The following is a 23,298-nucleotide window of genomic DNA, read 5'->3' on the forward strand; positions in this document are numbered from 1 at the left end:
ACACACTATTAGACATAAGAACATTAGCAAGTTGATTTTCAGATCCCACAAACGGAAACATAAAAATTCTAGCATCCAATTTTTCCTTAATGAAATGTTGACCAATCTCCACATGTTTTGTTCGATCATGTTGCATTGAATTATGAGCAATCTCAATAGTAGTCTTGTTATCACAATGAAGTTTCGTATCACCTTTGGGTTTAAACCCAATATCTCCTAACAATTTTGTCAACCACAACAACTCATATACACCATGAGACATACCACGAAATTCAGTTTCTGCACTTGACCTAGCCACTACTTTTTGTTTCTTACTTCTCCAAGTAACTAAATTACCACCCACAAACGTAAATTATCCAGATGTAGATTGCCGATCAGTGATAGAACCTGCCCAATCTGCATATGTATACCCTTCGACATTCAAATGATAATTCTTGGAGAAAATCAGGCCTCTGCCATGAGCCATCTTCAAGTACCTCAAAATACGGGTTACTGCATCCATATGAGCTTCACTAGGTGAGTGTATAAACTAACTTACCACACTAACTGCATAAGCAATGTCAGGACGAGTGTGAGACAAATAAATTAATCTCCCTATAAGCCTCTGATACCGTTCCTTATGAGTAGGAACTTGATCTGGAAATAAGCCCAGACAATGATTCTGCTAAATCGGAGTATCAACATGTTTGCAATCTAACATACCTGTTTTAGCTAACAAATCAAGAACATACTTCCGTTGAGACAGAAAAATGCCATGCTTGGATCGTGCAACCTCAATTCCAAGAAAATATTTCAATTCACCTAATTCTTTCATCTCAAATTCAGTAGCTAGGTACTTTTGAAGGCATTGTATCTCCTTCTGATCATCACCAGTCACTATCATGTCATCAACATAAATAATCAATGCAGTTAGCGTACCATTTTGTCTCTTTAGAAACAAAGTATGATCTGAATGACTCTGGATATACCCAAACTTCTTCATTGAACTTGTAAACCTCTCAAACCACGCTCTAGGAGATTGTTTCAAACTATACAAGGCCTTTCGTAACCTGCATACAACACCTTTTCCAGGAGATGTTCCAATACTAGGTGGAAGATCCATATAAACTTCCTTCTTAAGATCACCATGAAGGAAAGCATTCTTAACATTAAACTGCAACAGAGGCCAATCCTGGTTTGCTGCTAAGGACAGAAAAACACGCACAATATTAAGTTTGGCAACAGGAGCAAAAGTCTCCTGATAGTCCACCCCATAGGTTTGAGTATAACCCTTAGCAACTAATCTGGCTTTATACTGGTCAATAGAACTATCTGTTTTGTGTTTAATAGTAAACACTCATCTACATCCAACGGCTTTCTTCCCGTTTGGTAAAGGAACCAAATCTCAAGCAGAATTCTTTTCCAAAGCTTCCATCTTAACTTTCATGGCATTAACCCACTTAGGGTCAGACAAAGCATCTTGCAATTTTGTTGGAATTGATACACTAGATAGCTGACATATGTAAGATGCATATGGTTTGGACAAACGATGAGTAGACACATAATTGTTGATAAGATATTTGGCTTTGGCATGCATATCAAGCTCATATTGTACTTTAGGTGTTCCACGATTAGCTCGTGGGGGCAACTGATAACTAGAAGAATCGTCAGAATTTACCTCATGTATGCCACCATCTTGTACCAAATTGTTAGAAGAATCATCATTGGACGAACCATCATCAGGCAACTCGTTAGACATATCATCAGCAGGCAATCGATCATCAAAAGGTAATTTGTCAGACATACTAATAGGCAATTCGCTGAGCACATCTGATCTGTCGTCAGTAGAAATAGTTCCTGGAATGATAGGTGACTGATCACTATCTGTAGCCGATTGATCAGTATCACGCAACATAATAGGTTATGTTCCCAACTCTGCCTGTAACACATCATTTATACCATCTCTTCGAATATGCACTTCACTCCCCCTCTCCCCCTGAAGTGGAGAGTCGGAAGAAGGCTTCACAAAATACGAAACTTCCTCACCCCAAAATTATACCAATTCTCATTCTTGGTAAACAACATGCATGTGCTTTAATTAGATACCCATAACACGAAAAACTAGCAAATCACTAAGGAAAACCATAGTCAATTTTAAAAATGGAACTTTAAAACGAAAAACTCCTGGTACTGTTTACTTTAATGAAAAACCACAATTTTAGATTAAAAAATCAATCATGGTACTATGTAATTTACTCTTTATTTTGTCTTTATCGTTAAAACTCAAAGTTTTCAAGTCCTTTTCATTAGTTTTCATTTTTAAATATAAATTTTGAAAACCCACTCGAGCAGTGGCGAAGTCACATAGAGGTCAGGTGAGGCCTAGGCCCATCCTGGAATATGCTGGTAACCTATACCTAGTTATTATGTTTTGCTCTCTTTGTTTTATTCACATGAGGGACAACATACCTTGATATCATGAAGAAAATTAGGGTTCGCCATAAAATTAATGTGCAGTATAGTAGCCCAATTTTATTACTTTTACATGCAAGGTCCCTTATTTTTTCGAATACTCTCAACACATGTAACATGGAATTCATCAATTAAAATTCCCTTAATTTAGAGGGTCAATACGTCCACGTTGTCTATTGCAACTACTAAAGCATCTGCTCCAGGAGTAAAGGTTAGACATATCAACTTTCATAACATTTTCTGCATAGGAAAAAATGAAATCAATTAGAATCATTTCTAAGCAAAGAGCTTTGGACTCGACGTTACATTTTGTGCTCGTGAAATTAATAATGAGAATAAGACAATGGTAACCTTGCATTAACCGCCTATTCTATATAACATGAATGGCCATTTTAGCAAATTCATAGTCTCTTTAGACTCTAAGTTCTACCATGGTCTCCGGAGAGTCTGAATATGGTCCTGGACTTTTTCTCATCATTCCGCTTGTGGTGATCATAGCCATCTGGTGGTGTTGCAGTTGCTGCTTCGAGAATATTCCCCATGAAGAACCGACACAACGACAATTGGAAGATGATGAAATGCAAAAGACCACAGCAGCAAGCGGTACAAGGACTACTACCGCTTCACCGGTAATCCAGAAGTATGAAAAGGGTGTTAGCCTGGTAGGAGATGGTACGTGTCCTGTGTGCATAGAAAAATTTAAAGAAGGTGAATATTTTCGTACCTTGCCGGAGTGCAAGCACTCGTTTCACGCTGCATGCATTGACATGTGGCTCTATTCTCATCCGAATTGCCCAGTTTGCCGCGCCACTGCTACACAGTTCACGGTTGTTGTTCAGCGGTAGTAGGGCTTCTGATCTGAGCTCGATACTCGATAGTGCCACGGAAGAGTAAACAAAATTTTGCACAAAAAAGACGTTGCGTTGTTTTGTAATTGCAGCCGGGGTAGGAGTAATTTTTTATGCTTGTGCCGAGGAAGGTATATATAATCCGTACCTAGAAGCTTGAAGACTCATGATATTCTCCATGAGAGTGATTATTATTGGGTGTATTTCGTACTTGTTCATCGGAAACTGATGTCTTAGACATCAAACGAAGGCCTTGTTGGAATGATTTGAGAAATGTATTTTCATTAACAATGCTTTGGTTTGAGAGCTTTCATCTTTCACCCAATCTTGCGACACTAGATACATATATTGGTTTAATATATTCTATGGATCCTCAACTTCTCTTTTGGTTTACATATGGGATTATTATTTTGAAGTTTCAAATGTTTGTATGCAAGTCCGCTTCCTTTGTAGAAACAGACACATATCCATACACAATTGAGAAAATCAATTACTAAAAATTGTAAACTTCAGGCGCAATTAAGGCAGTATAAATATATATGATAGATCAAGCGAAAACTTCACTCAAACCATAAGGTTGGTTAACATCTACTATTAGTCAAAGGTGGCACTGAGGGGAGTGAAAGGTGCAATCGCATAGGACCTCCAAATTTGAAGGGCCCCTAAAAATTTTTGGTATCTTATATTTATATGTAATAATGTTATATATTAAAAAATGCTTTTATTAGCACTTTTATAAGTATAATTTTTTTTCTTTCTAAATATAAAAATTTGAAATGCACAATGAGATATTAGGAGTGTTAATAACAACACATTAAAAATGATTTTCTTTTCAATTTTATTAATTATATAATAATGCTATATATTCAAGTGAAACTCTAAAGTTAGAGTTTTTGAAGTTTTTTTTTCTTTATTTGGTTGCTTAAGATTGAACTGTTTTTTATTATTTAGTGAAGATTATGTTTATAACTCTTTTTACTTATTTAATGACACTTGTAAACTTACAATCAGTGAGTCTTAAAGGTTGTTTTGATTTAAGTTATTATTTTCTAGTACCAATATATTGTCATACTTTAAAAAATATATATCTTAAAAGGGGGCCATTTTATAAATTTCGCACAGGGCCACCGAAATATCAGAGACGGCCCTGAGTCTATTACAACCTATATATGTAGTATCTGGTCAAGGGAAAAATGTTTGGTAATGCCTTAAATTAAGATTATTCTACGAGTATGATTTTTGAACACACATTTTTTCGTTCTAGACATTCTATATATTATGTCTCTTGATTCTCCTTTCGCAGACTTTGTTTATTATGTCTCTGCAAATAAGAACTGTTAAGACTCTTGTATGGACAATCACGTCTTCAATACGAGACAATGGTAGTTGAACCGTAATTAATTCCTAAGAGTACCTTGACCACTTATAGTACACAAAATCTTTCATTAGGTGGTCCATAATCAGTGGCTGAAACAAGATAAGCAGTATTTATGTATATCTTAGGGAAAATGCCAGGAAGATTATGGTTTTAATTATACTGGATTTTGTAGATCATATGATGTGGCAGTTGATGATTTCTTGCAACATAGATCCATCAACAGCCATGTTACGTAATTTAAAAAATATACTTCAAATAGATAATCTCGTTAACATTGTCCATATCTTATTAGTCACCGTATGATCATTTGTGGATTCTGGTGTGTCATTATAAGAGCCTTGCATGGCTATCACGTAAGTAGGAGATGGTTTAATGCATAAGAAGTCCATTTTGCTTTATCACATTTGTGCTACAACTGAACCAAATAACCCAATAAATTAATTGTGCTAGCTACGGCTGCCTCCATTAACATTACTTTCACGACATTGGTACACTAATTTTATTTCAAGTTTAATTCGTTAAGAACATTTACCTTTACACATGATGTCCGAGTTCTCACAATGTTATTGGTATAAAACTAAAAAATACTTATATAAATAAGTTAGGAAAAAATTTAGGACCAACAATTTTTTGTGCTCCAAAAAGGCCGCTTAGTGTTCCAAAATAAAAAAAGAGGTCGACTCAGAGCTTCAGCCCTTTCCATCTTCTCATTTGTCTGTGAAGGCACATAAGACAAGTGCAAACCTTGATATAATCGCCTTTTCTACATATAATTTCAATGTCCATTTAAATTCCTTGGCATTTCAGCCGACTTTCCACCATGGCTGAAAGCCATAACCTTGTCTCTGATCCCAGATTATACATTCTTCTAGTTGCTCTGAGCTCGGCTGTGCTTGTTGTCACACTCTACCATTGCGCAGTCATTTGTTGCTGCAACCGCAACCCCCAACCACGACAAACACGACGCCGTTTGAGGCCCGAAACCACGGGGCTCACAGATGGCAGCATGGGGCCTTCATCGGCATCCGAACTCATTCCGTCCAGGAAGTATCAAAGGGACGTTGGCTTGGTCTTGGTGGGAGACGGTATGTGTGCTGTGTGCATAAGTGATTTTGAAGAAGGTGAAGAGTTTCGTACCTTGCCGGAATGCATGCACTCATTTCACGTTTCATGCATTGACATGTGGCTGTTTTCTCATTCAAGTTGCCCGATTTGCCGTGCCGACGCCACACTCTCATCCCTCGTAGTTCGGTGTTTGCCTGATTTAGAGTCCGGTAACGTAGAGAGCCGATAAATTTTAGTAAAATTATTTGAGCACAGTGTATAGTCAAATAAAAACAAAATATAAGATATGGTGGTTGTGACACCACAATCCAAGTTCTTCTGAGGCCTTAGCAGCCAATAATTTGTAAGGACATTGTAGTTATGCAATCTAACTATTGGATATGATGGTGAGGATTGTCTTCCAATTATTAATGTATTTACCTTGTGATTGGGGCCATGAAAAGGGGTTATTGGGCTTTGTTTTGGGCTTCATAGGTTGCCACAAAAACAAATGGGCCTGTAATTTGGAGATCCAACCCAAAACAAAAAGTACAGTTGAAAGCCAGTCCCGGTAAAATTCCAACTTCTCTAGGGTGCCATATATTTATGAGTATTTTTACCTCCATTAAATACTGAAAATCATGTGTCTACTTGTGAAAATAAATAAATAAATAAATAAACTACTGACAATAATGGTTGGTAACATGCATAGTTAGAGAAATGCCAATGTGACTTTTTTCAAAATTTCAAAACTAGAACTCTCCAATTTTTATAGATTTTCTGCTATTTTATGTTTTTAACATAATATTTTATGATGTTGACAGAAAAATTGACGTTAAACTTTAAGGTGGCAAAAAGTTATACTTTTTGCTATCTTATGTTTTTAGCACAATATTTTATAATGTTGATAGAAAAATTAGCGCTATGAGGTGACAAAAAGCTATAAAAAATCTAACTTTAAGGGAGTTTCCTTAACATTTCTCTTTATTTTACCTCGGTCCTTAGGTCCCAACTTTCAAAAAAATATTATTGATTGATTGATTGATTTAGTTTTTACATTTGAGATTTCGTTGATAACCTAGGATGGGTATATCAATAGGTTCGGATTAAAAGGTCAATACAGATTTGACACTGACCATATGCTTAGTTAAACCAAGCACCATCAACTGAAAACAAATTTAAAATTTATGAAAGAGACTACAAACTCGAACAACAAACTTAAATCGAATTGTTGCTTATTATTCTGATTCAGCATGACAAACCTCGGCAAGCATTATCTTATTATCTAATGATCATCAGTTAAGATACTGAAAGTATTGAGTATTTACTTATTATATTAAATAAAATAATTATGATTAGAACTCTAAAAAGATCACATGCTGTTTTTTTGTTTGTAAATTACAAATTATAAATAACAAGTGTGAACGACTGCAAAACAAGATTTTTTTAGTGTCAGTAACAGTTGAAGATAAATACAATATAATTTAGTTGAATTAAAACTATATGTTAATATTGTTTGACGTAAGAACAATTTACATTACGTGAAACGAAATTAAACATTATGTAATAATTTAATAATATAATGACACGAGGATACTTCTTTTCCTACAACACATGGAGTTGGACTTCGAGCATAACTTATTTGCTTAATAAAAGGGAAAGGGAATATGCGTTTGCCAGAAGATTAGCCTCTGCAAGCTCTGCTAATCCCAGAACCGTCAACCAAGCTATGATTTAATGACAAAAACGACGCAGTTTCCACCACTGGGACTTGGAGTCAAAGAGTCAAGAGTCAAAGAGCCAAATCCCTCTACAAATTCAAGGCGCAGAAAAGCAACTCAACTCCTTTTCCTGTGAGCTGAGTTGGGTGAATGGATTAGACAAAAGCCAATTTAGCATCTCATCAAAAACGACCCGTCACTTTCCTTGTCTTTGTGTTCACATGTGAACTTTCCCTCGAACAACGCCTCGCCTCTCCTCTCCTCTCCTCTCCTCTCACCCATATTTGCCTATTTGCCGACTCTCTTACTCTGCATTTTTGCATGGCTTCCCTGTTTTTTGTTTGTTCATTTCTTTGTTTTAGTCCTCTGCGATTTGCCAATTCTCTGTGATTTCCACATCCGGGTGGGCTTTTAGTATTGGTGGGTTTCAAAAGCGCTTTTGTCATCACGTTTCATGATTTAAAGGGTGATTTTCTCAGAAGATACAGCCTTTGAGAGATATTTTTAGCTGGTGGGCATTTGGGTATTTTCATTTGCCCCTAAAGTAGCGAGCAAGTTAAGGAGTGTTTAGTTACTGAGTTCCCACTATCTGGGTTTTTGGGTTTCTCCTGTGTTCATGGAAAAGATTGGAACTTTACAAAATCTTCCCAGAAGATTAACCTTTCCCTTCAGTTTCTTGGGCTTCTTGTGAATTGGGTAAAAGGGTAATGCCCAAAATTAACTGTGGTTAGTTTGAGTTTTTTTTTTGGGTAGTTTTGATGTGAAATCAGTAGCTTTCTGATGAGATTTGATGACAGAGATGAAATCTTTGAGCAGTGTGGGACTTGGGTTAAGTGTGGTTTTTGGCTGCCTTTTCTTAGCTCTGATTGCAGAGCTTTACTATTTACTGTGGTGGAAGAAGAGATTTACCAGCAGAGAGATTGACAGTGGCTACAGCAGCAGCCCACAGAAGGAAATCTTCTACATGTTCTGCTGGAGAAGAAGCACTTGCACTCCCTCCCGAAACCCCACAGGTATCTGTGCTTCATTGAGAATGTCAGAAACCCTAGTCCATGAACCAAGCAGCAACAATCTGGTGCTCAAATCATTTGAGGAGGAAGATTTGGATGCTGAGCTCATGAGGCTGCAGAATGCTGGTGGGGGCCCACCAAGGCACCTGTTCACAATTGTGGAGGAAACAAAGGAGGATTTGGAGCAACAGTCAGAGGATGGTGGGTGGAGGAGCCAGAAGGGTTCTAGGAGTAAGAGTCTGAGTGATTTGCTTGTGGGATTTGAGACTCCATATCTGACACCTCTTGGTTCTCCAACACTTTTCACACCTCCTCTCACTCCCCAGCAGGGTTTCAGCCCACTCTTTGAGTCAAAATCTGATGCAGAATTCAACAGATTGAGGTCCTCTCCTCCTCCAAAATTCAAGTTCTTGCAGGTTGCTGAGGAGAAACTTAGAGTAAAATTGCAGGAAAAAGTTCAGAATATTGATGGAAATGCTGAGGAAGATGGTTCTTTCATCACAATCATTGTTGACAAGAACAAAGAAAAGTGCCATTCGTCAAGCACTTCACAGGTTCTTCCGTTAGTTTCTTCACCTTCAGGATTCAGATCAACAATTGGGAAGAAACCCAATTTACATTAGAGTTCGATGAACCAATATTTTTGCTTTTTTTTAAAAAAAAATTATTATTTGTGGGTAAGTTTGTTAAATTTGATTAGTAATAGAGGTTCATGTGGAATGTAATGAGTTCTAGTGGTGGTGGGGGGGGGGGGGGGGGGGACATATATTCAGGAACATGATGGTGTGAGATGGGTTTTCCTGTTAGTGGGGGACCCCGTGACTGTGAAGTTGCTTTGTTTTATTTAGCCTTCATGTTCCCCTGAGTTGTCTCGTACCTGTAATCTTCTTGTGAGTGTGATGATGCTGCTACACAACTGATGTTCTTGTCCTCTCTCTCTCTCTCTCTCTCTCTCTCATAGAAACTCACACTAAGTCACTGTATTGGTATTTCAAACCACCAAACATTATGCATCGCGTGATTGCAAATACCATCACAATATAGAGAGGGACTTGGCAATGATACCACCACAATGGAGAAAAACTTACTTGCACCTCTAGGGTACTATTTTGGTCTTATGAACCAATATTACAATGAATATGCGAGAACTAAAACACATGATATTATTTTTTTGCCCAAAACACTGCAATAACACTTTGAAGAGCACAGACAAGTCCTTTCTTATTACAGTAACATCCCGTTTCATGAAAGTCATTATCTCCTCGTAAACAATCATTGTTGCCATGCCATTGTTCTCCGGCATGTTTATGCCACTTGTTTTGGTAAATCTCAATATCTAGGTGCAATTCAATATCTTACTACAAGTGACTTAGTGACATGACATTAAGAAAGCATGAACCACCTGCATTACAAGACAAAGTAGGAAAAGGGAAAGGGAAGAGTTTAGGTGATGCCTTTGGCCTTTGGGCATTTTCCCAAACAACATAGAGGAGCAAATTGCCCCGTGAAAGTGGTTTATGGGAATTTGCCGAAAGGTGCAACTATCCATCCACCTCCACCTTGAAGAATCATGTAGGCTCTTACTTTTTTACTATCCCTTTGTAATCTTCTGTTCTGACAGTGACAGATTCGTGGCTCAAATCATGACCTTCAATGTATATTAAGAAAACAATCCGTATGTTCTTTTTGTTACATGTTTACTTACAAAGAATTAAGAGGTTTTCGTTCTTGAGTTTCGTGCGTTTCCTAAAATACAAGTTGAAAAATTACTTCACTTCTAAACTTTTCTTTATAAACACTAACATATAAAATCGAAAAAGCATGAATTTCATCTTACTTTTTCTATTTCGAAGTCGTCTAATTCGTTCATTCTCTCATTTCCATTAGTAAACATACTCTATAGAGAATCAAATCTTAGACCAATCATAATCTCAATTCATTGCTACAATCTTTATCTCCCCACACTGCGTGCGCTTACTTTAATTTACCTTAGACTTTGGTTTTAAATTTATTCTTACTTTTCATACATAACTTTCACCTTATAGTTTCGTCACCTTTTGGATGTCAGCCGACATGCCTCAATTTTTGAGATCCACGTGGATAACCAATTTGGGGTCCGTCAATTTGGTATCAAAGCCCAAAAGTTGTAACCAATTTTATATTTTATTGTGTCTATCTCTCCGTCATCACCCTTCTATGATTTTAACTTTCTTTATATAGGAAAATCTTTTACTCTTATTTTTTCTCATGTACTAATCTATTTTTCTTTGGTATTCAAATAAAATAAATCAAAGAAGAATCGAGAGAAAAGGAGTGAATTTTGATTTCACAACTTTACTGTTCAACCATAATGATCATAAAGACTCTGTACAAATTTGAAACATGAGCACTTGATGGAAACTTAAAAACGTGTGATGATGATTGATGGAAATGCTATCACATGCTAAATATCAAGTCACTTCCAAAAAATATTTACCGCCCACTGCATGTGGCCAAGTAATTTACCTCTACTTCTATATAACTTGCAGTAAAAGGAAGGGGTAAATTTTATTTTTATTTATGAAGAACACGATTGAATACATGGAAAAGCACCAAAAAATAAACTAGAAAGCCAACGTATATGAAGAAATATCAGGTCAGATTCCAATGGCAGCAATAGCAGACATTCCCAGCTCAACACAGAGTGGTTTCAGGCCGGGTTCTTCCAAGAGGCTGAATGCGGTAAACCCGTAATAGGAGTGATATAGATCTGGAAAGTCCCCCGGGAACTTGCTGAAACCACCGTACTGGTGAAAACACAAATACGAACATCAAAGTCGGGAGTCATAAGCAATACTATCAGCTTAGAAAAAGGTTTGAGACAGAAATTGGGGTACTTCCATAATATCATACGAGTAGCCTAATTACGACATTCCTCATGTTTACAAAAGATACTGTTGCCAAAAAAATCAAGCACACAAAACAATTTATACCGTCTGCATTGTATTGGTCTGTTATTTTTCGTAAGAACAGGAACTTATATCCATTTGTGTTTCTAGTTTCTATCATCATCGCCTTAGGATCTTTCTATGTTTATGGAGGTTAATCCAATAAATTTGTAAATGTGTATGCATGACCGAAGTAATAACAGATTTTCCATGACAAATCTGAAAGAAACTTTACATTCTCCCCTATCGTATCATAGGTTAGTATGAGGAAAGATAAGCAAAAGCACCTCGGATTGACAAGTTAGCAAAAATCCATGTAGAGCCTTCTTGTCAATGAATTTGTGGCCCCCTAAAACCTTCAAAACTGATCCAATCCTGCACAAGCAAATTTCTGTTGTCAGGGTACGAAATTCCAAACACGGCATGAAACTCCCAAAGGATGTTCATCCACCTACCAAAAGGCATAACATGTATCACTAGGCTTGTTGGGTCTACCCTGAAATCCACCATCAGCTGCCTGTCTCTGCAGTGGTACAAAAAAACGACTGAACAAGAAAAATCTTTCCTATGGGATGAGAACATAAAATTGCTTATCAGAAGGCAAAGGCAGGGACCATTGTTTCAGTTTCAGATGCATCTACTTATTTGGCAGATTTTAAGGCTTTTAATGCCCACATGCCCATCAAGTGTTTACTTGCATGAGTGTTAAAAGCTTACAACTCAAGGGGAAAACTGGTAACGCTTGAAGAGATTAGGTGAGGAGATAAACCTGCAAGCACCAATCCAGCAGCAATGGCACATTTATTATGGAAGACTCTGCATCTTTAGAAAGAATATCTTCTTCAATGAATCCCATTAACCGGAGAGATGTAACACCACAATATGTTGCACCGCCTGTGTCGCTAAAATGAATATTGCATCATTGGAGGAAAATAAATTTTCAAACTTTTTGGATTTACATCATGAGCTAGTCTAAGCAGAAATTATGCTGTTTTCCTCTAGTAAATACAAAATAACAACAATCGAGTAAAATATTAACAAGAAAGCAACTGGTAAGGAAATAAAAAAAATGGGGACATTCATAATTGTTAGATAAGTACAACTAACACATTCTTACAAAATGGAGCACATTGACTGAAAAACACTCACCATGAGATTCTGAACCTGGAGTCAACCCAAAGCCTCCATCGTATGACTGAAAGAAGAAGTCACTTCTCTATAAGTATATCTCTAAAATATATCAAGAATTTGGAAATTTACTGATTAAATGGAAGATATAATTCCAAGAGGATGACTGCATTTGTCATACAGACCTGGCAATTTATTATGTACGCCTTGGCTTTCTCCTTGTCCATGCCACTCCAATTTCCCATCATATGACAAATGGCCACTGGTACATCAATCAGCTAAATTGATGCTACATTGTCAAGTATATTGAATTAAACGGCTTAAAAAGTAACTCCATAAAAGCTTTTACCGTCTTACCAGCACAATAAATGAATCGGAGATCAGTCTCGGCCCCTGTATGTATAGGCATAAAACTGCCAAAATCAGTCGAAAATATCAGGAAATTGGTCCAGCTACCTCATAACATCCCCTAAGAAATGGCTATAAGCTTTCCTGTAAACCACAATACCTCCCATCAGGCTGTTGAAGGTTTCTCATTGACGTTAGTATCGACTCAGAATCAATACTGGACAAGTCATAGCCGATGATTTTAAGTATCGCCACAGCACAATACGTGCTGGCCAAGTTACTGACACTGCAACTTAATAAAGCCTACATCAAAATCAAACTAAATAATTACAAACCGGAAACACGAAAAAAGTATATCATTCAATGCTCTTATACTAAGAATTTGCTTAAACTACGCGAACTGGTTAAAACCCGAAAGAAAGCTTAAACAATACATAAACTAGTTCATAGTTTCATACCCCATTGTCTTTATCCTCTGAAGGAAATTGTGCAGATCTGGAACCATAAAATCCATAGAATTGTCCTACAACAAATCAAAAGATCAATTTTTTTTTATTAATTTAAACTAGAATTCACACTTAAATGAAAGCAATTCAATTCGATTCGATTCAATTCTATCGAATTCGAACTCAAAAATACAAATCGCCCCATCTACCGTTGTCCAATTCGGACTGGCTTCTCGGGTGAGCTTGCAACGACAGAACCCACTTGGCAACTGCTTCCTTGTCAACCTACCAAATCAAAGATTGCAACTTTCTATATCATTTATTTCAAATTTGAATTTCAACAACGAAAATTGACTAACGACGACGTACGAGGCGATCGGGGGCGGCGAGGAGGTCGAGGCCGGAGATGACAAAGTAAGCTAGAGTGAGGCTGTTGATTTCCTGGGACTGGTAGGGGGACGGCAGCAGCTGGTACTCCATCTGAAGAAACGTCACGTGCCGGTCACGCTCGAAAATCTCCGAAGCCATGGCCCGATTTTATTGGACGGAGATGGGGCAGTTGGAGATCGGAGATCCTACTGATTGCTTGGGTTTCTCTAACCAGCTTTTGGCTTTTAACTGCGGAGGTGCACGGCGTACGAAGTCGACGGCTGAGATACGTTGAGTCCGTTTCTAAAGCGTTTTCGGATGTCGTCATCTACTCATCTTCGAACTTCAGACAACTGTTTTTTTCTTTCTTTTTTTTTTCGCGGAAAATAATAAAGGGCGCCCAAATATCATGATTTTCTTTTCTTTTTTGAAAGTGGAATACATCATCAATTTTAACTTTACAAAAAAAAAAAAACGATTATATATAAACTTAAAATATACTGGTTTATTTAGTAGGAGATTAACTATTAGATTCACCCTTAAATTGCTGAAATTTAATCATCAATCTAATTACTCCTTCGTAATGGAAAGACTAACTGATAAAATTAAAATATTAAAAGAGATTGTGTTTATCGAGAGAGTATCCTCGCCGGATTCTCGAATCACATCCGTTCATCGTATATCGTGCGGTCAGTTTTCATCAAATACTATTTATATTCAATTTTAAATAAAAAATTTACTATAATTTATGACTCTACTCTTAGATTCGATTCTCACAATCCATTCATCATAAATCGTGCGATCAGTTTTCGTCAGGTACTATTTATATTCAATTTTAAATAAAAAATTTATAATAATTTCTGACTCCACTCTTAGGTTCGATTCTTACCAAAAAAAAATTTGAACCAAATTATTGTTAGCCCATTGTGAGGCTTAACTCACTCCCTTAATGTAGATAATTTATCATTTGTTAAAAAAAAAAAAACTAAATAATTAATCCTTCATGGGCTCGGGTTTAAAGATATGAAATAATGAACTCAAGATTTAACTGATTCACCCCTCAAAACTGGGCTGCATCAATTATAACTTTCGGAATATATTGATTCAAGATTATAAGAAGCACTTGGTTATAGGCTAAGTTCTCTTGTCTCTCAATTGTCTGACCTGCTATAAGAGGTACTTACCCCCTTATATATGTCCTCAATGAGCCCAAGAAGTCCCAGGCTCATCCACTTTATTATTTTAGCATTAAATGGGCTACCAGCGTAGACTGCTGTGCTGACTATCCTTTCGTTCATCAGTTGACATTTGGTAGTGAAGTGACAGTCTTTTAACTCAATTACATGTTTTATGGGCCAACGCGTACCAAGCACGAGGCTCGGCCTTGACTAGTCAATAGTGTTCATTCGGATCAAGGCCTGGTATCCTTTTATGTCCCATCCTAGGCTTTTGGTTTTACTGGTGACTAACACATCGCCTGGGTTGGTGTCTAAGTATGCCTGATCCTAGAGTCTTGTGCAATAAAGTTGTCAGTCTGCCCACGTGCTTTGACGTTTGGGAAGTGCTTTATGTTAGTCAAACAAAACTAGTGAACAGTTGACTATAACGCTCCAAAATGCCCCTTTCTAATTCCTTGGACTTCCATTCCTTCTTTGTGCCTTGACCTTTCTTGGGCTTTCCGCGATCTTTTTTTGTACTTGTACTATTTTGAGGGTCTAAACCCTGCGCTAACAATACCAAAGCACCAACAGGATATTCTTCTGGTCGTTTTGGTGAGGATCCTGGAGATTAGTAACTATTTGTATTTAATTTTAAATAAAAATATTTAAAATAATTTATAACCGCATGATGTATAATGACCTGATACTATTTATGGATCTCCGTGACCTCACAAAAAGGATCCGGATTCACCAAAGCATGTGGTAGTATTTTTTTTTATTATCCCATAATTGTACAATTTCATATATATTGGACCCACAAACAAAAGACGGAATACAAATCTCAAATTATTTTGACGAATCCGTTCAATTCCAAAACCCACCCTAAAACCCTGACCAGAGCTCACCTCCTTTCTTTCTCGCTCTCTCGCGCGAACACTTTCTTTCCCTGAGTAATTTCGTCGAGCACTTGGGGTGCAATACTGCGGAACCCATGAAGGCCAACAAGGCAACCGTCTTAACATTTGCCGAGAAATGCAAGGTATTCATATCCCCTCAGTTTTCTCAATTCATTTTATTTTTCATGGTTTTGTTGCTACAAGAGTCTCATGACCTCAAACAATTGCAGAGTATACTGTCTTCCAACTGGCAAGGGCAACTCAATACCATCAAAGCTGATGCTAAAGGAAGGTAACCTATTTCGTCAAAACTCTTCCTTTTTAGCTATGCTTAGTGGGTACAAGACTTAAAGAATCGGGCTTTTTACATTGGTTTCGATTGCAAAAGGCCTTCACTCAACTGAGTATAATACTATATGTTGGGTGGTCATGTTAAAAATTTAGCTGATCAAAGATGTAACCGAAAGGATTGTATTATTGAAAAGAAATCACATTGAAAACCCGACTGATTAGGTCAACCCCGTGTAGGTTATCTTTCACTTCATAATCTCGTATAGTAGTTTGGAATTGAGTTGAGTTTCTGATTTCGTTTTACATAAGTAAAATGATATGAGTTCCCAAGTTTAGTGTCTGTTCATCTTGTTGTGGGCTTTAGTTAGTAACCGTTAAATGTTTAAAGCAGCAGCAAAGACTGCTACTTTCATCCATTAACTAATGGGATTTCTTGTTGTTTGCTATGTATGGTTGTGTTAGCAAGGAGGACATATACACATCAAAGGTTAAGTACATCTGCAAAAGAGGGAAGCCATACCTTTGGGTGCCCGAAAAGGAGTTGCATAATGTGGTAAGCTCATATCATAGTGTTTAGACTGATGATTTTTACTTTCGGACATGAAGTCAAGTCATTAAGTTTTCACTTTATTTGCCTGCTGGTTGGCTGTATTTTCTCTATAGTGTGTGTTTGAGATTTCTCTTGATCAAGTACACATGTCCTCCGAAAAAGAGGAATAATTTTATTGTCTGGTAGCAGGCACCTTGTGCATGGGGACGAAGCTTTAGTCATTAAAGCTGTTATCCTCATTTTCTTTTCCTTCTCTTGCAGAATGTAGTTGTTGATGAGCGCTGTTCATTTGCTGTCACCAATCCCATCCCAGGTCCACTGGCAAGCTTACTTAGATCATTAAGAAAGGTATTCAATTTTGAGTTATGTGACACCCTTCCCTCTTTTCCCAGTTATAACTACTTTACAGACAGTTTTTTCTACCCCAAGATTTGTCAAAAGATTTTTCTTCCATAAAGCATGTGAATATTTGGAATAATATTGATGTGATGCTGCATAAGGTACGTGTATTTGAGAAAGTATTTCCTTTGTGCATATAAATCTAATAGTTGATTGTTCTAAATTTGCAGACACCGCCTCGAATTGCCCTGACTGGCGAAGTTGTGCCTCTAACTGAGGAAAAGGTAATCTTATTCTACCCCTACTTTACTTTTCTGAGCATTCTGAACTTGAATAGATTTGATTTCCAACTCATGGGATCCATGTTCTTTGTCACGAAACCGTGTCTTTTCTTTTTATAAGTGTAGGTTTACTTTACTGCTTTGTTCGATTCTATGATTCTACAACCGTTGACCTTTATTTTAAAAAAAAAAAAAAAAAAAAAATTTCAACACATTCTTAACTAACTATGCCTTAAATCACACTAGGTATCGTCCCACCTCTAACATGGTTATTTTAGGCCGGTTCCTGAAATAATCCACTGGATAAGGGAAAATCAAAACAAAGGAGGAACGGGGCATTGAGAATATTAACTCCTCATTCACTGATGATATTCATCAGGTTTTGAAGGAGCAGGACATTGGAAATATTAACCTTCATTGATGATTTTCATCAGCTTAAGTTGGTTGCGAATATGTGATTGAATTACACCTAATCCTGCTTAGGTTAAAACTTCTGACCTCATTAGTAATAAGCAATAACGGGAAATTTGAGCTCTGAAATTGCTTCAGGATTATGGTTACAGTGTTTTCTTTTAATAAAATGTTATTATTCTTGTTATAGGTTCAATCTGCAACAAAAGTCCTTAGAGAAGTCATACGGTCAGAACAGAAAGCAGTGAGTGAGTCCAGTTATACAGTTTCAGGTATATTAAGTTCTTCTGATCATAGCTGTACATCACGAAGCGAAAGCCTTAAGGAGCTCTTGGAAGGCGATGAAAACTACATAGTTTACAAGTTCAATCAAAGGCAAGAACCTTGCCTTCTGGAATTTAATTGAAATCTTTGTCTAAATTTTGTTGGTAACTGAATCCAGTGTTTTCATCAGTATGTCTGATTGTGATTATCCTAGGGTCAGGTTAGAATTTGGACAATTTTCATAGCAAGTATTGGAGCAGGTCCATCTGTTTATAAACTGAATTACCAAATAAACTTTTCGTGTCGTCCCCGTCTATCCAACCTGATAATATGAAAACCTCCTAGCTAGTTTCAATAATTTCAATCTTTAAGAGGACAACATATAGAGCATTACGCTGCATTCCATTAATACAACTATGGCTATAGGTCCCATCATTCCATTAATACAACTATGGCTATACGTTCCATCATTCATGTAGTTCTTTGAATATATTTCCGTACTCTCTTCGAACGAGAGATATGTTATGCTTGACGTAGACTGTGAGACCTGAAAGTTTCAACACCAACGACCTCTGACTCAAAATATTTATTGTCCAGATCGTGTATGTATGTTGATGGCAGTGGAGACACTCATAAGATTGATACAGAAGATATGGCTGCGTCTAAAGCAGATTTGTTAGGTAGAACCTATTTGAAAGTGCTTTTAAAGGTTTCCTATAGCTTGAGAAAATACGACTTTTGTCAGTTTACTCACACGTATAAAATTTTGATGTAGCTCCTTTGTCTGCCAAACTCATTGATGGGATAAATCAAAGTGCAGCAAGACGTAGAGCGCTAATGCTTTTCTGCTGTTCATACTTGAATGCAAATGCAAAGGTAGACAATCTTTTATTAACTTCTAATTCTTTGACAAGATCAAGGGTAGGATCAGAAACATATTAACTCATTTGTATACATGTTGTCATGGAAGGATGCATACATGCTGTCTATCGACCGCAAGGGGTTTGAGGTGTTGAGCAAGGTTCCGAGTCCTGGGTTTAAGGATGGATTTGGCCAGTTCGAGTGGAAGGAATTTAGACTGTCATTGAAGGAAGAGGCACGTGACGTTGAAGCATTCTGCCGTAAACTTGTGGAAATGGAAGAGGAGGCTGTAAAGGAGGTTTCAGGCCATAGTGGTTTAGCATAAAAAGGTTAAAAGGCATAGCGGAAAGATTTCTCGACTGCCCAAACCATTCACGTATTGCTTGTTTTTGTAATGAATCCTATAGCTGGATGAGTTTTGTGATCCTTTTCCCATTCCTGCATTTGTACCACGTCGTCTGCTAATCTGAGACGAGAGTAAGTCCTTGAATCCCTGACGGACTTCTCGTTTTGCTAACGTCTATATCCCGACTACCATGAAATCATAATATAGTTATGGCAGGAGCCCGGTGGATGTATGCGTATCGAACAACTAAAGCATGTAGAATTAAAGGCCGGACTCAAAAGCCGGCGTACTTATAAGGGAGTCAAGGGACTAATGCTACAGAACTAACAGCCTCCTTAGCCTCAGCGGACTCAGCTGCTTTGCCGACTTCGTTCTGTAATTGACAGGTTCCTTCCGTCACTCCCGACTGCCATACAAGTCTCGCGCAGGTAAAGGCGACTTCTGGCGGCAGCCAATCTGTCCCACCCTAAGTCGAGCTTCTGAGAAATCCCAATTGCTTGAGCGAGAGGAAAAACAGAGACGGTGAAATTGGTAAAAATAACATAGTAAAGATAAAACTCGAACAAGCAGCAATTTGACCATGAGGGCATAATCAAACAGTAAATCTAAGAGAAATAATTTACAAAGTAAATAGGCTTTCATTGGCTAAATACAGCGATACGGTGTTCAACAAAATGACCAAGAAAACATCCTACATCTTGGATTTTAAAATCCCATAAAAGTAAACGATTTCAAACCTTAAACTTAAATACACATTCACTAGCTTCACCTCCACCACTTCCTTCAAAGCACACATCTTGGATCGACGAGAACCGCTTAATCAACTTCTTCGATCTTGGGACCAGCACTGCTGCCACCAGCAGGAGGAACATCTTCATCCATGCCGCCACCGACATCAGGTCCACCAGCACCACCCTGGTACATCTTGGCAATGATCGGATTGCAGATGCTCTCCAGCTCCTTCATCTTGTCCTCAAACTCGTCGGCCTCAGCAAGCTGGTTTCCGTCAAGCCATTGGATGGCCTGGTCAATTGCATCCTCAATCTTCTTCTTGTCAGCTGCGTCTAGCTTGGAGGCAATCTTATCGTCCTTGATCGTGTTCCTCATATTGTAGGCGTAATTCTCCAGAGCATTCTTGGCCTCCACCTTCTTCTTGTGCTCCTCATCTTCTGACTTGTACTTCTCAGCCTCTTGAACCATCTTTTCAATTTCTTCCTTCGACAATCTTCCCTTGTCATTGGTGATGGTAATCTTGTTCTTCTGCCCTGTAGTCTTGTCTTCAGCCGAGACGTTCAATATACCGTTGGCATCAATATCAAAGCAGACAGTGATTTGCGGAACACCCCTTGGAGCAGGAGGAATGCCAGAAAGCTCAAATTTTCCCAACAAGTTGTTATCACGAGTCCTTGTCCTTTCACCCTCATATACTTGGATCAAGACACCGGGCTGATTGTCTGAGTAGGTTGAGAACACTTGCTCCTTCTTGGTTGGAACAGTAGTGTTCCTTGGAATCAACACAGTCATCACACCTCCGGCAGTCTCCAAACCAAGGGACAGAGGAGTGACATCCAGAAGCAATAGATCCTGCACCTTCTCATTACCCTCACCGCTCAAGATGGCAGCCTGCACGGCGGCACCATAAGCTACAGCCTCGTCTGGGTTGATGCTCTTGCATAGCTCCTTGCCATTGAAGAAGTCTTGCAACAACTGCTGTACCTTCGGAATCCTAGTAGAGCCACCCACTAGCACAACATCATGGACCGTGCTCTTGTCCATCTTTGCATCTCTCAAACACTTCTCAACGGGCTCCATACACTTTCTGAAGAGATCCATGTTAAGCTCTTCAAACCTGGCACGGGTAATGGTTGAGTAGAAATCAACACCCTCGTACAAAGAATCAATCTCAATTGTGGTCTGAGCAGTGGAGGAGAGAGTCCTCTTTGCCCTCTCACAAGCAGTTCTCAACCTCCTAAGAGCTCTTGGGCTGCTGCTGATGTCCTTCTTGTGCTTCCTCTTGAACTCTTGAACAAAGTGATTCACCATTCTGTTGTCGAAATCTTCTCCTCCCAAGTGGGTGTCTCCGGCAGTTGCCTTCACTTCAAAGATACCCTCTTCAATTGTGAGCAGGGAGACATCAAAAGTGCCTCCGCCAAGATCGAAAATCAAGACATTCTTCTCCCCAACGCTGGTTGCCTTCTTGTCAAGACCGTATGCAATAGCGGCAGCGGTGGGCTCATTGATAATACGCAAAACATTAAGGCCGGCAATGACCCCAGCATCCTTTGTGGCCTGACGCTGAGAATCGTTGAAGTAAGCCGGGACAGTAACAACGGCATTCTTTATAGATGAGCCAAGATAGGCCTCAGCAATCTCACGCATCTTGACGAGAACCATGGAGGAAATTTCTTCAGCAGCGAACTGCTTCTCTTCGCCCTTGTATATGACAACAATCATGGGCTTGTCACCGGGGCCGGGAATGACCTTGAAAGGCCAGTGCTTCATGTCACCCTGGACAGAAGGGTCAGAGTATCTCCTACCAATCAACCGCTTGGCATCTGAAAAATTAACCAAGCTCGTTTAAAATACTAATTTATTAATTACGCATAACACAGAACATGCTACCAATCAAGCTAAATCCTTTAAATATTATCAAAAATAAAAATAACCAAACAGATCAAGCTTCAAACACTACAAGCTCAGACAGCGTTTCTAAAATTTCACCATCAATTAACAAGAAACTTAAAACCCAAATTATAATTTTTAAGAGATTAACTAAAACTCAAAGCCTTGATCACCAAGTACAATATTTGATAGTCCTTTAATATTAACTACATAAATCCTGCAAATAACAATAAATAAAAAAATCAACCATTTTTTTCTTTTTCAATTCGCTATAAAAAGATTCAAGGCAGGCAAAAACCTCGCATAAAATTAGCTCCATCGTAATTTATCACACCGAACCTCAAAAAGAGAAGTACTTTCAAGGAAATTGAACTCTTTTTCTCAGAAATTCAAGCAACAGAAATCCAAAAACAGAAAAATTTAAACCAGCAGCAAATATTGACAGTAAATTCATAAAATCAGCCATACAAGCATATAGATCAGACAGTACAGAGTAAAATTGATTCAAAAAACGCAACATGCAAGGCAACAAAAAAAAACATCATAACATCAGAAATATCGCAAGAAAAGAGAAGAATTTCGATTCTTACCAAAGACGGTGTTGACGGGGTTCATCGCTACCTGGTTCTTGGCCGCATCGCCGATCAACCTCTCCGTGTCAGTAAACGCCACGTAAGACGGAGTCGTCCGGTTGCCCTGATCATTGGCGATGATCTCGACACGATCGTGTTGCCAAACACCGACGCACGAGTAAGTGGTTCCGAGATCGATCCCGATCGCTGGCCCCTCTCCCTTTCCCGCCATTGCAACCGCAGAGATTCAAGCAATCGAACAAGCAAAGAATCGCAGATAAAATTAAAGATCGAACCGCAGAGAAAAGTAAAGAGCTTCTGAGATTTTTTGTGCAATGGGCTGTTCGTAGTCACAGGTGTTGGATTAAGAGTAGTGAATTGGGGGGCTATATAGTAGGACACTTGTCTAGAATGTTCGTGAGGATATTGACGATTTTTGGTGGGAGGGTGTCCAGAATGTTCGGTTTGATAACGGCCGTTGGATTCGAGTGTCGTGGACGGTGATGATTTGATTTGCTTCGCGGGGTTGGTTTCTTTACTTTTTGATCGAAACTTCGTGTCCACTCCCTTCGTCGTCGGAAATTTGTCTTCTCGTCAATTTCCTTGTTGGAAAACGTTTCACAGGACGGTGGCGTTTTGCGTGTGGGCTGTGACTTGACTTTTGGGCTTTCGAAGGGCTTTGAATCCAAACGTGTTTGGGTCAGGCTGCACTGCAGTCCTTATGGTATGTGTTTGTGCAATACTGTTTACAATTGCTTTTGGACCAAATGTAATGGTTGAGTTAAAGCTTAAAATTTAAGAAAAATTAATGAAAATGATTTGAAAACTTTAAGTTTTAACAATAAAGATAAAATAAAGGGTAAAATGAATAGTATCAGGATTGACTTTTTAGTGTAAAAATATGATTTTTCGTTAAATTGAACAGTACTGTGAGCTTTTCGTTAAAGTTCTCTAAAATTTAATCTTTATATTATATCCCCCAAGGCATTTCCAATTATTACTCTCTTTTAGTATTTTTTGGCATCAATCCTTGGT

At 38.2% G+C, this 23,298-nt stretch overlaps 6 protein-coding genes across 6 annotated transcripts; 4 read left to right on the top strand and 2 right to left on the bottom strand.

Annotated features, from left to right (window-relative positions):
- The first annotated feature begins 2,882 nt into the window (after window positions 1–2,882).
- LOC103436068 (RING-H2 finger protein ATL54-like) lies at window positions 2,883–3,296 on the top strand. The gene has a single exon (XM_008374481.1). The coding sequence runs from the start codon at window positions 2,883–2,885 to the stop codon at window positions 3,294–3,296; it is 414 nt and encodes a 137-aa protein (XP_008372703.1).
- Window positions 3,297–5,497: 2,201 nt separating this feature from the next.
- Window positions 5,498–5,971, top strand: LOC103406386 (RING-H2 finger protein ATL52-like). Its single transcript, XM_008345374.1, has one exon. The coding sequence runs from the start codon at window positions 5,498–5,500 to the stop codon at window positions 5,969–5,971; it is 474 nt and encodes a 157-aa protein (XP_008343596.1).
- Window positions 5,972–8,241: 2,270 nt separating this feature from the next.
- Window positions 8,242–9,075, top strand: LOC103406346 (uncharacterized). The gene has a single exon (XM_008345343.2). It carries the CDS (start codon window positions 8,242–8,244, stop codon window positions 9,073–9,075), a length of 834 nt encoding a protein of 277 aa, XP_008343565.2.
- A 1,911-nt stretch (window positions 9,076–10,986) lies between these two features.
- On the bottom strand, window positions 10,987–14,099 carry LOC103434994 (geranylgeranyl transferase type-1 subunit beta-like). The gene is made up of 11 exons (XM_008373383.4): window positions 13,671–14,099; window positions 13,511–13,586; window positions 13,314–13,378; window positions 13,016–13,158; window positions 12,865–12,920; window positions 12,693–12,769; window positions 12,529–12,574; window positions 12,149–12,273; window positions 11,835–11,902; window positions 11,667–11,754; window positions 10,987–11,238 (listed from the first exon to the last, which is right to left on the bottom strand). Exons 1-11 carry the CDS (start codon window positions 13,827–13,829, stop codon window positions 11,089–11,091), a joined length of 1,053 nt encoding a protein of 350 aa, XP_008371605.1. The 5' UTR covers window positions 13,830–14,099; the 3' UTR covers window positions 10,987–11,088.
- Window positions 14,100–15,649: 1,550 nt separating this feature from the next.
- Window positions 15,650–19,240, top strand: LOC103435004 (uncharacterized). Its single transcript, XM_008373395.4, has 9 exons — window positions 15,650–15,869; window positions 15,957–16,018; window positions 16,480–16,570; window positions 16,829–16,915; window positions 17,137–17,190; window positions 17,789–17,973; window positions 18,460–18,542; window positions 18,638–18,738; window positions 18,833–19,240. The coding sequence occupies exons 1-9, from the start codon at window positions 15,822–15,824 to the stop codon at window positions 19,046–19,048; spliced, it is 927 nt and encodes a 308-aa protein (XP_008371617.3). The 5' UTR covers window positions 15,650–15,821; the 3' UTR covers window positions 19,049–19,240.
- Window positions 19,241–19,659: 419 nt separating this feature from the next.
- Window positions 19,660–22,528, bottom strand: LOC103435013 (heat shock cognate 70 kDa protein 2-like). Its single transcript, NM_001305636.1, is given in 2 exon segments — window positions 19,660–21,624; window positions 22,282–22,528. Coding segments are annotated over 2 exon segments (1,953 nt in total). The 5' UTR covers window positions 22,496–22,528; the 3' UTR covers window positions 19,660–19,885.
- Between the last annotated feature and the right edge of the window lie 770 nt (window positions 22,529–23,298).

Source organism: Malus domestica, chromosome 07, assembly GCF_042453785.1.
Source record: "Malus domestica chromosome 07, GDT2T_hap1".
NCBI classification, from domain to species: Eukaryota; Viridiplantae; Streptophyta; class Magnoliopsida; order Rosales; family Rosaceae; genus Malus; species Malus domestica.